At 46.1% G+C, this 13477-nt stretch overlaps 1 protein-coding gene across 1 annotated transcript in view; it reads right to left on the bottom strand.

The window, feature by feature from the left end:
* Window positions 1–7323, bottom strand: part of EHD3 (EH domain containing 3) — a 29781-nt gene extending 22458 nt beyond the window's left edge. The window contains exon 1 of the mRNA XM_010199934.2: window positions 6674–7323. Within this exon, the coding sequence (XP_010198236.1) occupies window positions 6674–6900 (227 nt within the window). The 5' untranslated portion in view covers window positions 6901–7323. The remainder of the gene's footprint in view (window positions 1–6673) is intronic.
* Between the last annotated feature and the right edge of the window lie 6154 nt (window positions 7324–13477).

Below are 13477 nucleotides of genomic sequence, written 5' to 3' on the forward strand. Positions count from 1 at the left end.
CATGGTAGGTTTTCTACTTAGGATCTCCACATTGAAAGCTTTCTTATTTAAGATGGATTAAGAAATAGAGATGATTCTAGCTGCTGGGAAGAGATTCTCATCACGTTTGATCATTTTGTGTATTTGAATGCTCAAGACATTTGGAACAGACTTAGCATAGTTAAGTAAGAACTGCAATCACAGAGTTAATCCCCATACCTTACTAGCCTTTGGTGCCAATATCAATTACTTCACTGTTGCTCATTTCAGCACACTCATTCAACTAATATGCTTAGCCTGCAGTCCAAATCAGTCCCTCAAATGCCAGCTTCTCCTGTACTTGACTGTTGAAATCTCAAGGCTCCCTTCTTGTGTGCTCATGCATTGCAGCTACAGGCCTGCATTACAAACTCCTCGAGCATATTGAGCACTAAGCATGTGGGTGGCAGAGTATATACCAATATTTGTTATCAAGCTAACGAGCAGAGTAAGCACAGCATTCCTTATTTCCCAAGCCTCTGGCAGCCTCTCTGAAGGTATACTCTGGCCAATTCCAGGGAAAGATAGTCACGCACAGGGCTGGCAATGCATCCTGACTTACACTACCAAATTCAAGGTGGGTCAATCGAACGCACGCAACAGCTCCTTTTGGCTCATGAAAGAGCCAAAGGCCATCACTGATATCAGGTCTGTGTTTAGGAGTGTAAAAAACATCCCATCTGCTGCTCCTGTGCTGAAAACTGAGACTACTGCATCCATATAGCTTGCAAAAAGTAGCTAGAACTGGTCTAGCCCACAGTATGAGATAGTGTCAGGCTACCTGACCTGGTGATAAGCTCTGGATTGTTACAGGGGGAATCAGCTGACTGCTAAGTTATGGAAGTTGGTATAATATTGTGTTGCTCCTTGCTAGCTGATAGCTGCCACTTCCTCTTCCGTTGCTTTGGCCTAATCTTTAGCAGGTAGAAAGTAGAAGTAGAAAGATAAATACAGAATTGCTGTCACGTTAAAAGTAGACTCAGGAGATGAGGCAAAAGGAAATGAGAAAGGCTGAGGATTTTTCATAACTAAGACCAGTGTGTTTAACAACCAGTAGTGGTTCACTCAGTTGAGTCTTGTCAGAGAGGGTAGGTTCCTATGTGAAGGTCTACAGGACCACCTGCTTAAAGTCTTGAAACAGAATAATGGTGAAAGCAGGAACCCCCAAAAGTTAAGAGGTAATCATCACCCAGTGTTTGAGGGACAACAAAAAGTTGGCCGTGTTCAGCAGAGATACTTATTGACACCATGGCAGCAAATGCATCTTTGACTCCCAATGAGAAAGGCCAAATCAACTGGATCTAGAGGCAAAACAAGCAAATGCAAACATAGGACACACTGCAAATCGCTGCTACTTATCTGACTTAGTACACATCAATAACGAGAATGGCTGCAGCAAGAACAACTCCGGCAACAATGTCCATAATTCCCTTAGGGGCTGACCACTTCCTTTACTGGTATTTTATCATGTATTTTCTTCTGTCTTTCATCCAAAGTGATTTCCAAGTCCTGTGCTCAGAATCAGAATGCCACCAGAAGTGACTTAATGAGAGTAACTCCAAGATGAAACAGAAGCTTTTTAGCAGTTCCCCAAAAATGAAATAATCCAGGAAGGATGCCAGGAAAGGAACAGCCCTCTGACCCCCAATACTAGACTGAATAGATCCTATCTACCTAAAGCCTATGTAGATGTTTCTTTAAACTTTCCTATAAAGCAAGTCATTATTTAACAAAAGCAGACTGCAGCCACTGCTGGTATGTGTCACCTTCGTGGCACCTACAGTAATTTCTCTCTAGCTTGAAGCAGCTGAGAACAAGGAGGAGCTACTTTTCTCCCACCAAGGGCCCTGTAAACTATCATATGAAAGTTCTTGGCGCTGTTTCCTGGAAAACTCTTTACACCAAGACAACCATTTGCTAGGTTAGAAGCCACTTGGCCAGGCTCTGGAAACTAAGCTCAGGGCTGCTGGATGGCAATTCAAAAGTGTTATCCCCTGATGAACATTGCTGTGACACTAGTCACTGCTATTGGCTTTTGGTCTGACACAGTGTGTTTAAGAATGATATACAGATAGATGGGCATTCTCTGAATCCATAGACAAATATTTGAGTTCTCCTCTTGCAAGTACCAAAGAGAAACAGGTAATGATAACAATTGTCAAAATGCAACAAATGAAGTGCTTTTGAAAAACATTTCTTATTCCCAATGCCAAGTCACAGCCTTGCCAAAATAGCCTGCTTATTTTTTTACAAGTTTGAGATGCACATGTAATATGATAGCTTTTAAGCAACAGAAGAAAAAATACCTGGGGTTTTATTTGCCATTTGTAGACAAAAGCTTCCAAGAAAGTCTAAAAGCAAAAATCCTGCATATAATAGCAATGCTCCTCCTTCAGCCAGGTTCCTCTAAAGAATTTTATCACAACTCCACTCAGTTAATGTTTCAAAGCACTTCTGTGTTTACTTCTTGTATAAGACTTAAACCCCGCCCCCCCCCCAAAATCCCATCAAAAGCACTCTCATACAGAAGTGGCTACAAGCCAGTGTTAATTGACTTTACATGCAACAAGTGGAATGAAATCAGAGAGATGAAGACTTGCTCTGCCTAGTATCATAGTATCTATTTTAAGTAAGGCCTCTCTGGGAGACTCAGGTACATTGTGCAGCAGGGTGTCTACAGCACAAGAACCTCATTGTGTGCGGACAAATACAAGGGAATTTATTGATGCTGTCTGACGGGGGAAGGCACTTCTGCTACCAGAGGCAGCCTTTGTCACTGCCTAACAGAAGCAAGCTAGAGAACACATGCAGCTATCACATTTATGGGGATTTCAGGGAGAGAAGAGCAAACAATAGCCATGGAAAACACCAACCAACAGTGAGCAATCTCCCTGGCCAGTGCAACGTGCCTTACTCTGAGCTGCTGAGCACCTTTAAGGGCCTGGGATAGTGACCTCCATCAGGCTGGGAAAGCCTGCAAAGAGTGCCAGGAAAGAAGTGAATGGGGATTTTTAATGACCAATATGCTTTTTTGAGCAGTGTCTGGAGTTGGTATGCATCTGGGAACTTCCCCATTTCAGGCTTGTCCCTGCTCCTGCTAGGAGAGGGACAAGGCCAGGAAAGCTGCATTAGTGCCAGTCTGGCTTGAGGTGCCCTTTTTCCCAGGCATGTTTGGAGCAGTGTAGGATGCAGGTGAGGAGATTCAGGCTCTCTGGGCACGAGTGCTGCAGGATGTGCGGGAAGGGGCTGTTTGCCCATGATGAGTCATGCAGAAGCCACGCAGGATGCTGTTGAGTGTGGCAGCAGAGGTGATGCAGAGTGGGAAAGGGAAGAAGGGCAGAGCAGGAGGAAATGGTGACAACTGCCTGGTGCAGGCAGAGATGAAAGGTTCAGGGCCACAGTAGGAGGTCACACCAGAGCTCTGCGTGTAGCCTGTGACAAACAGTCTGGAGAGGCCAGGACGTGTAAATGATTAGCTGTAGGAGGAAGGGGTGGCTACGCCAGAAAAGCAACCCATGTTGACAGTTAGTAGGGTTCTGTCAGGCTTGTTTATTTTATTAGCAGGATGGCTGGACAGAAGCCAGGATTATTTTTAGAAAAGGCCACAGAATCTAAGTTAATTAGGAGAGTAATGTTCTGTCCTGCACCCCCACCCTGCTACAGGAAACATAAAAAGCAATAACGTTAAAGGCAGGCTCCAGTGACATCCTGCTGTGGCTGTCAGATACTCCCAGGTAGAAGTATTGCCTTGTTCTTGCCATCATAGCTTTTCAGACCTTGGCCCTGCAGAAAAGCCTCAGCCAAACATATGCTGAGGAAAAAAACAAAAAAGCGAATTAGCAAGAAGAGAGGACCAGCAGGAATGGAAAAGCTGCAGTTAGCAAGGCTACATCTTTCACATTACAAAACAAGGCTCGGTTCTGTGGGTCCCTGAAAGCAGGGAAGTGCTGGTTCTACTGAAAACAAGCCAGCGCCCTGGTCTTGCTTCACTGGCTTTGATCCACACCACTCGCCTCTCTCCTCCCCACTTCAGTCTCTAGGAATGCATCTCACTGCTGACCTTGACTATATTCTTTCTGCTATCAGTTCCTGACAACACTGCAGCCTCACTGCAATATACTGCAGCTTAGGTGCTTCAGAGCCTTGCATTTATTCCTTGTTTCACATCAGATTCCTCACAAAGAAAGATAGATGTTTGGGAGGTATTAGCACCTCCTCAGGTGGTATTATCACCCACCTCAGGTAGGTGACCACAGTCCTTTGAGTTTTTTTAATTGTGTACTACTATCCAGGCAAACTGGGACTGAGTTCATTCCACCCAAGTGTTTAGTGGCACCAAGTCATCTCCCTAAATTGCATGGCCATACAAGCAGGATGCAATGTACAAGTGGTATGGATACCTAAGGGTAACACTAATTACCTCCTATCCTGACAAGATTACGGGGGAATATGTCTAGAGGCTGATTCTTACTCCACTCTACTGCCAAGACATAATGGTTGTCTCCCCTCCCACTTCCTCCCCCAGTCCCCTTTAACCCCTCCCTGATCTCAGTTTTAGCTCCCACAATAACTCTGGAATGATAATCTGGTGCTTATCCCAGCTCTCTAATGACCAAGTGCCTGCAATCTCACACTGGAAGCCTACCACCAAGCAATGGTTTTCTGGCACCTCCCACCCTTGGTTGGACACATACTGGAGCAAGAGAGCTTCACATTCCTCCTACTATTAGAGACTCTGAGGCTCTCCAAGAGTTCTCAACTTTTACCTTCTTATCCACCATTTTACACATAGAAGACTCTGCCTCCCTGGAAGACATTCTCAAGTCCAGTCTGCACTCCCATGAAGCTTAAGTTCCTAGTCATTTCTGCTTGACCACAGTCCCTAGGTAGGCTCATCCCAGCCTTGTACACAGGGATTGTTGGGATGACACAAGCATGAAAGAAATGCAGTGGTCAAAGAGGATAAGCTCAGCTTGCTGACAGCAAGGAGGTTGCTGCCATCCCACATGAGTGAAGACTCAATCTTCTTCTGCATGGAACGTGCTTTAGGTACCCAAACTTCTTGCCAAAGGAGCTCAGGCTTACAGAAAAACAGACTTACTGAACAGAGCGGCAAAGGCGGGGAGTGTGTGGTAACAACAGCATGCAGGTGAGACTGCAGGGAAACACTCATTCTGGCAATGCAGAGAGAAGCATTAGGAAGAGATGCTTTAGTTACACTGCCAGCAATCTCGAGAATGGATGGATATTCAGCAACGCCCTCACGTTCAGGAGAAGTTCTGCTTGGAATGTTAGTAACGCAGAGGAGAGGACAGAAAAAAAAGCCTTTCAAATAGGTTTGGTACTAACTCAAAGAACAAAAATCCAGGGTGGAACCAGACAGCTATGCTATCCAAGCTAGCCTCTCTAATTTTTAGAGGAGCAACTCCCTTTTCAACTACGTGCCAAATGCTTCTTAGGGTCATTCGTGACCCTTCACCACCTACCTGACTTGCTCACACAAGAAAAGCCTTTTTACTCTTAAACTTTGTTTGCCAGCTCCATGACAAGGTAGCAAAAAGTGTATTCTGTTCCTGGCTCCTGGCTGGGGCACGTTACAGCAGGAATATTACAGCACACAACCCTGCGTTTCCCAAGGTCACTCCTTAAGAGGTACAGTCAATTTGATTTACCTCTCCCTACTCTCCACAACTCCCTCCTCCACCAAGAAATACTGGTAGAACAAAGAGGTTGGCTGCTGTGGCTTGTGTCCAGATTTACACTGGGGTAATTCCGCAGATTTCAACACAGCCACACCAGAAAAAGGCTGGAATTTAACACTAAGCTTATGAATCACATAGGAAACACAGACAGCACAGCTTCAGCTATAATCCCAAGAGAAAGGCTGCTGAAAGTTGAACTAGCAGTGTGGCTGAACAGAGATCCCTGCAATCAAGTCCAACTGGAAAGTTTAACCCTCTCTGTGACACTTTCACATCAAGCCTGCTGCTGGCAGCAGTCCTTTCTTCCCAGTTAGGCACAAACCTGCTGCTCCTATCAAAGGGGGACACCGTTAAAACAGAGCTCACTTTTGGAGCCCTGAAGATGGGCAGGTCTCTCTTGTGCACACACACCCCAAGTACGTTTCTCAAACTAGGCTCCAAGACAGCATTGCCTTTGGCCACAGTGCAGAGAAAGATAGACAAGCCTGAGACGTTGACCATGCAAACCCAAGCAACCCACTTTAAGGTTCCCTAGGCCCCACCACCCAACGGCTACATCAAGGTGAAAAGCACGGCTGTTAAAGGGACTACCCTGACCCAAGCAGTCACGGAGATACCCTGCATGAGGCTTCCTGCAGCCTTTGCACTTTGAACAGACAAGAGGACCCCGAGTGACTCACATCTCCACACTAATGCCTCAGCCCTGGGCTACTTTTTGCCACGTCGGTGTTTCATGGGACATCTTACACCACCACGTCCTTGAGAAGGAACACGCAAAGTTTGAGTGGAGATGGCTCTTCAATTGAAAGCTGTTGACGGGCACAGAGAGGGAAACAGAAGCGGGATCCAGGCACGGCACAGGCAGCAGACATCCCTTCAGCCCCACCACAGCCCACAGGCGCCGAGGGTACGGGTACACTCAGGAGGGAGAGAGGTGGTCGACTAGGCTTTACCTGATGAAGGTGGTCTTCCCAGTGGAGTACTGCCCCACGAGGAGCACCATGGGCTTGTTGTCGAAGTCAGCATCCTCCAGGGCCGGCGAGTGGAACTCGTGGAACTTATAGTGCTCTTCCAGCGGGAGCAGCTTGGTTTTGTAGAGCTTTTTCAGGCCATCGCTAACCGTCTGAAACACCTCGGGGTCCTTCCTCCGGCGGTCGTCGGTGCCCAGCCAGCTGAACATCTTGGGGCCGCCTGAAGCCAGCTCCGCTGCGACCACCGAGGCTGGGGCGGGGGGCGGCGGGCAGGGCAGGCACCGCTGGCTGGCTGCTGGCGTAGGCTACCCCTGCATGCCCTCTCGGGCCGTGCGGGCGGGCAGCAGGGCCCAGAGGACGGCCTGGCAGGCCTCGCTCCCCCCCAGCGCCCACCCGCGAGGGCCACCTTCCGTTACGCGACCCGCACCGGCGGTTTCAGTCAGTAAATGGTCCCAGCGGGAGGCCGAAAAAGCCGCTTCTCCTCGCAGCCTCGGCTGAGCGGCGCACGGTGAACGCCTCCTCCCTTCACGCCGCCGGCTCCCGGCGTGGGCATGCCGCGGAGGCAGGGCGGGAGGAGCGAGCGGCGGCAGCGCCCTCCGACAGCGCCGGGCGGCGTTTAAGGGCGGCCCTCCAGGAAATGGGCCGGCGGCGGAAGTGGAAGGCTCCTGGCAGGCGCCGCCCGTTCTCCCCGGCGGGTGAAGCCACGCCGGGAAGCGCCATGTTGAAGTGAGGCGAGGCGCGACGCGGAGGAAAAGCGAGAGAGGCCGGCGGGGAACAGCGCTCTCTGGAGGCCGCTTTGGGAATATTCAGCCCGGCCGCCATTTTCTTCCCCGTTTCTCACCTCACTTTGAATTAAAACACCTGCATGTGCGAATTTGACAGGGACTCGGTTGTTTCAGAACGCCGCCACCCCGAGCTGGGTCCCCAGCCCTTCCCAAAGCCAATGACTTGACTTGGCTGCGCCGCTGCTGCCCCTTACATCTCGGGAGCTCGCAGGGATGAGATTGGGTGTGACCAGAAGAGTTGACCATTTAAGCAGATAAGAGAGGCAAATTGGCTCCCGTTTCCACTCCTTTATGCCTACAGCCATTAGGGCTGACAGGAGAGCTGCTGAGTGAAAGCTACAGTGCTCAGACAGAAGTCTGCATGAGTTTTTCCTGCAGTGGTGTGCCGTGGCTCAGCATGTCCCCAGAACCAGCCATCAGCTACAATACCCTATTGCCAGGCTCTCCTCATCACTGCTGGGCACCAGGGAGTTTTCCCTAAAATATCTCTAAACAGCTTTTCCATTTGAGCGGTCGGGGAACTGTGGCAAGAGGCAGTTTTGGAAGTGCTCCCACTGTGCGGCAGGCTCCTCCCGTTTCCATTTGCAGGCAGGAGGAGCCTGGACCTTTGTCTAAGCAGAGGTGGCTTTTGGGGAGCTAGGGGTGCAATGATAGACACATTTTCTATACATCTGGCTGGACTAGCAGCCATTTTCCTGTCCCCATTTTGTGATCTCATGTTCTTGTACCGTCTGCAGCGTGGCCTGACCCATGAGGTGCAAGTGATGACTCCAGGGACCAGTTTTCTTTTTCTGGAAGAAAATAGCAAGCTGACTGTATTTTCTGAAGGCCAAGCTTCTCCACTTTCCTGCCAATGCCTAAAGCTAGTCTGAAAGTGGGATGAATGTTTTGAAATCTCCTTAAGACTAATTTCCCTCATTTCTTTAGTTTTATAAATAGAGACTTTTGGCTTTAAGAATTTGATGACTCCTTTCCAGTGAAAGCTCCTGAAAATGAAAAGTCTTGTAGAAATCAACATGTTTTGGCAAGAATTACTCATTTTGTAGGAAAAAAATATCCTCTTATCTTCTAGATAGTTCTGCCATTTAAGGGCTGCTCTCCTCTGATGCCGTTCTGGTATTTCTACAGCTATATATGGAGTCTCTTTGGTGCTTGCTTGTCATATCCTCAAAACTCAGTAAAGGTCAGGCCAGGAAGCCTTTGATTGTAAATCTCCTCAGGCCACCTTGATGCCCTTCCTGAATGCAATGAATGGGGGAGGAAAGCAAGGTTTCTGTTGTGCAAACTGCAGGAGATAATGGCTATAGGTGCAGCAGAGGCACGCTTATCCCACTTTACAAGAAGATATATATTAATCATTAAGTTGTGCTAATCTTATATACATATATACCCAATGGCCCTCCCTCCCCCCCCCCAAAAAAAAATCTCTTTGTCGTATGTGAAGTGACTCTCTTTCCTTTGGATTCTTTATCACCAGGGCAGATCACAACCAAACTTTACAGTTTTTATAGACTTTCTTTACATGACTCACAAGCATTGCACACTTTTATTTATTTTTCAGTCTGTTTTCTTAGCCATTTCTCTCTGGAAGGCTGACTTCCTCAAGGACTCTCTTTACCTTGAAGCATAAAGTTTGTCAAAAACAAAGGGAGGTAAAATTAGGAAAGGAAGTTTAGGGTATAATTAGGTTTTTCTTCTTGCCAGAATTTGAACTGATAATTTTAATCTGTTGTCATTGTTTTTTCCTTTTCATTTCTTAAACAGAGATGTTTTGATGGATGGTTTTCTGTTGGACAGATTGGTTTCATGGTGCAATCTTTAGGCACTTAAAAAAAACAACATTGTAAAAATATTTAAAGCACCCCTCTCAAACCAATTAAATCTCCCCCCCCCCCAATTATGTTCTTTTCCATTTTAAGTGTCACTGCTGGAAGAAGGGCTACTTTTCTTGGAAGTTTCTGAACTGTTCAAATGCAAAGGCTTTCTCTTGACTGCCCAGCACAGAAACTACTGCAGTGCTCAGGATATACCCATTTCTGATACTAGTGAGGGTCTGCAATTGCCCTGTACTATAGAATTTGTCTTTTCCACTCAAGCTGTGGTGGATTAAACTTTTACCTCTGTAGTTTCTCAGTCATGTCCCTGCTGTTGATGACATGGCTGGCAGTGACTTAGCTGGCTGCTTGCCTTGACTGGGAGAGAGACACTTTGATGGGTAAGATTCACTTCCACTTTGCTCGAAGTGAATGGCGCTGGACTAAGTCACACAGTATTCGCATTCAAAATGAAACTTAATTTTTAGGGGGTGAAACACAACGTCATATAACTGAAACTCGTTTCACGTGACGTCAAGTCATAGTGACATGTATGTTTGCTTATCTCCTGCCTTAGATTGGACAAATTTACTTCCTACAAAACATCAGCTGAGAATGGGGACATTAGGAAGTCATTGAGCTTGAAAAGAGGTAGTGACTCAGTCTGTACTATAACACCTTGATAGTTTGAAGAAGCTTGGGGGAGCAGTTCAGTTCAGTGGAATTAACTTCCTGCCAGTGCAGCTACTGTCACTGTTTGTTCATTACCAAGAAACTCAAATAGACAGTGTCAAAAGTTCAGGTAGTGATGGGTTCAGCAGGGAATAACTGTGTTTGTGTGAAATAGCTGAAGGGAGAAGGTGGCACAGTAGGCCTCCAGAATGAAACCAAATGCACTAAGTTGATAGGTAGGAGAAGGAGATTTTCCTCTCCTTCAACTACATCAAACTTCTCAACTGCCTGCTATTGCCACATGGCCTAGGAAAAAAATAATCTCCAGTGTAGTCTGCCCCCTTCCTCACTCATTGCTTCCCCTTTGCAACTCAGAAAGCTGCCCCTTCCTCTCCTGCCCTCACTGCTTCTTTATATACTTCTAAAATATTTCCCATTATGTTTCTCCTACCGTTGTTTCAGGTGGCTTGATAAACACACACTGTCCTTTTCCCCACTGTCTCCATGCTGCTCTTACCCTGTCATTGCCTGGGATGGAACAAGGTGCTGGTACCCCTTGTTACCAGAAATGGGGAATGTGGGGTTGGAAAATATATATACAGTGAGTAAGAAACACACTTGCCTCTAGAGAGTTCACTCCTGAAATTTGTAAAAGCAAAATAAGCATGTTGTATTGCACTTACGAGGAGCAGCTGAGAGAACTGCAGTTACTTAGCTCAGAGGAGGCTGAGAGGAAACATTAACACTCTCTACAATTACCTGAGAGGAGATTGCAGCAAGGTGAAGGTTGGTTTCTTCTCCTAAGTAATGAATGATAGGACAAGAGGAAATGGGCTCAAGTTGCACCAGGGGAGGTTTAAATTAGAGATTAGGAAGAACTTTTTCATGGAGAGGGTTATTAAGCACTGGCAAAGGCTGCACAAGGGAGGTGGTGGAGTCACCATCTTTGGAGTGTGAGGTTAGTAGTTGGACTTGATGATCTTAAAGTTCTTTTCCAACCAAGATGATTCTATGTTTCTATGGTAGGTGACCTGTCCGGTAGGTGACCGGACAGGAAAGAAAAATCGCTCTCACCGCTCCTGCAATACAAAACCTTGGAAGTTTCTCCCATAACTCTTGGGTGGTTGTGACTGTCTCTGTCATGGGACATATATTTCCCTCAAACTTACATAACAGTTCTTTTTAGAAATTGTTCTGATTTAGTGACTGACAAAGTGGAGAGACTGTTATGGCCTCATCTGTTCTGAGAAAATGTAGGGCTTTTGAGGGTGTTTCCTTTCTGTATTAAGGCACAGTTGAACGTACCTTCCTGTTCTACCTTGTCAGTGATATATGGAGAGACATAGAATTTTGTGCTTTGAATAATCAAACAGCTAACCAAACAAGGAAGCTGCCTTCTGAAGTGATGAGTGAGTCACAAGGTAGTCTGCATGATGGGCTGACCTGTTCTTTCTGTCTTCTGTGAGATGTTTTGAATTGGGCACTTCAGAAACTTTCTGGCATTGCTCAATATGCTTTTTTTTTCCCCACCTCCTGCTTCTACCACAGTGCTTGATAGGTCAGATGTAGCTTTGGGATAGGCAAGACATATATATACACATGCACATACACATTTACTTGAATACACACGTAGGTAGAGATAACGTATATACTATTTGTGAGCAGCAGGCATCACTGCGAGTGGAACAATTATCCTTTGCCGTGAGGACACACCTGGAGAAGGTAGGACATCAAATGCCAAGTGCTATGTAGAGGAATTTGGTCCTGGCATTCAGCAGTCATCTGTGGCTAGCACAGAGTTACCATGGCGCGATGCTGAGATGAAGCCGTCCTCCAGGATCAAATGAGTGTATTAGTTACATGATGCAGTTGGCCGTGCTGAATGTAGCAGCTGCTGCTGTACTTTTCTCTGGAAGTGCTGAAAGGCAGAAAGCTCCTATCAGCAAACATGAGAAGAATGGGTGTGAGGTAAAGCAACTAGATGAGCCATGTCAGCTGCCCTGCATGTCACAGCTCCAAAGTTTCTGCCTGACAAATGGTTGGGAACACAAATGTTTTTAGCGAACCCAGATTTTGTGCACCCTTTGTTCTCTCAGTTTTTCAGGGTTAGAGGCAGTTTAGCTGATACTTGATCATAAATTATTCTGCAGAGATTAAAAGTTTCACCTGACTTTAATGGGAGTTGTGGACAGTTAGAATCTCTAGGTATTAGGATGATTGTGAGTAGGATGTTGGAACCTGAAGTGCTGAAGGGCAGATCTTGAGTAAATGGGATTTCTCTATTTTCGATGTAGCTCAGAGAATTTACATAGCAAAGAATATGCGTTTTTTGTTCTCAACCAGAGTCTTTAAAAGCAAACCTCTGCTCAGAGAGGTATTGTTTCAAGTTCTGAAAGCCATCCAGGCATTTTTGCTACAGTTTTTTTAACATAAGTAGGAGGCTCTCTGGCAGGTTCAGGGCTTGTCCTTGAAAATCTCAGCACAAGAAAGTGTTGTGGGTCAATAACCTAAACACAGGAGATTCAGGGCAAGATCCTCCACCTGTCCGTATGTTCACGTTGAGAGAAAACACAGTTCGGTGCTTCTTTTCAGGAGATTTCTATTTGCTAAAAAGCTCACAGGAAGAGTGGGAGTCAGCTTTGAGTTTGTATTTCTGAAATACACCGCTGTGTTTAATCAAAGACTTGAGGCTGTACCTGCAAGTGCTGTTTTCATACTGTGTGTTTAAAGACTAAGAAAGATTAACAAGCCTAATACTGTCACATTTGCATTTTTACTAATGACTGCTAATTTCTGTAGCTAATATTCTGCACTGCTTGTTCTGCTCACCCTAAAATTTATTATTTTGCATGCCAACATTAGCTCTGTTCCATACAAACAGGAGTGTCTCCTCAGCCCAAATACAGGTGTTTTTTTGTTAAATAGGAGGAAATGGGCTGAGCTCTGTCAGCTCCAGATTTAGCCCTCAAATTGCCCACTGCCCCAAGTGTTACCCAAGATAAATCTCAAGAGAGAGGGTGAGAGACTCTTGGAGAATTCTTTCGTGGTCCAATTACTTTTACTAAAAGTGAAGGATTTGCTGTGAATTCTTCAGATTCTCATTTTAAGACTTAGGGATGAGGCATCTGAGATGCTGAGAAAGATCGGGGAGATCATAGGATGCTAATATAGTGGAAGGACTTACATCAGATGGCAAACACACTAGCTAGGGGAACATGCAAGGACTAGAGAATTAAATCCATCCAATCAACTGGTTCACAGCTTCCATCTAAAGCTTTTAACCTCTGTCTGCTACGCTTGGCTGCTTTCTCTTCCAAATTTTAATTGCTGGAAGAGACATGCTCTACCCGTGCCAGAGGACACTGCGATTGTCTGGTTCAATAACATTGCTGAGTGGAGTACAAGTCATTTCCAGGTATGCCTTGGCTACTTATGTACAACTCTACCTGGTGGCTGCTCGTACACATGACTGCAGCCAGATAGCAGTCAGAAGGTTAAAGCATGAGGTGGAACAC

The sequence above is a fragment of the Colius striatus genome, chromosome 2 (genome assembly GCF_028858725.1).
Source record: "Colius striatus isolate bColStr4 chromosome 2, bColStr4.1.hap1, whole genome shotgun sequence".
NCBI lineage: Eukaryota > Metazoa > Chordata > Aves > Coliiformes > Coliidae > Colius > Colius striatus.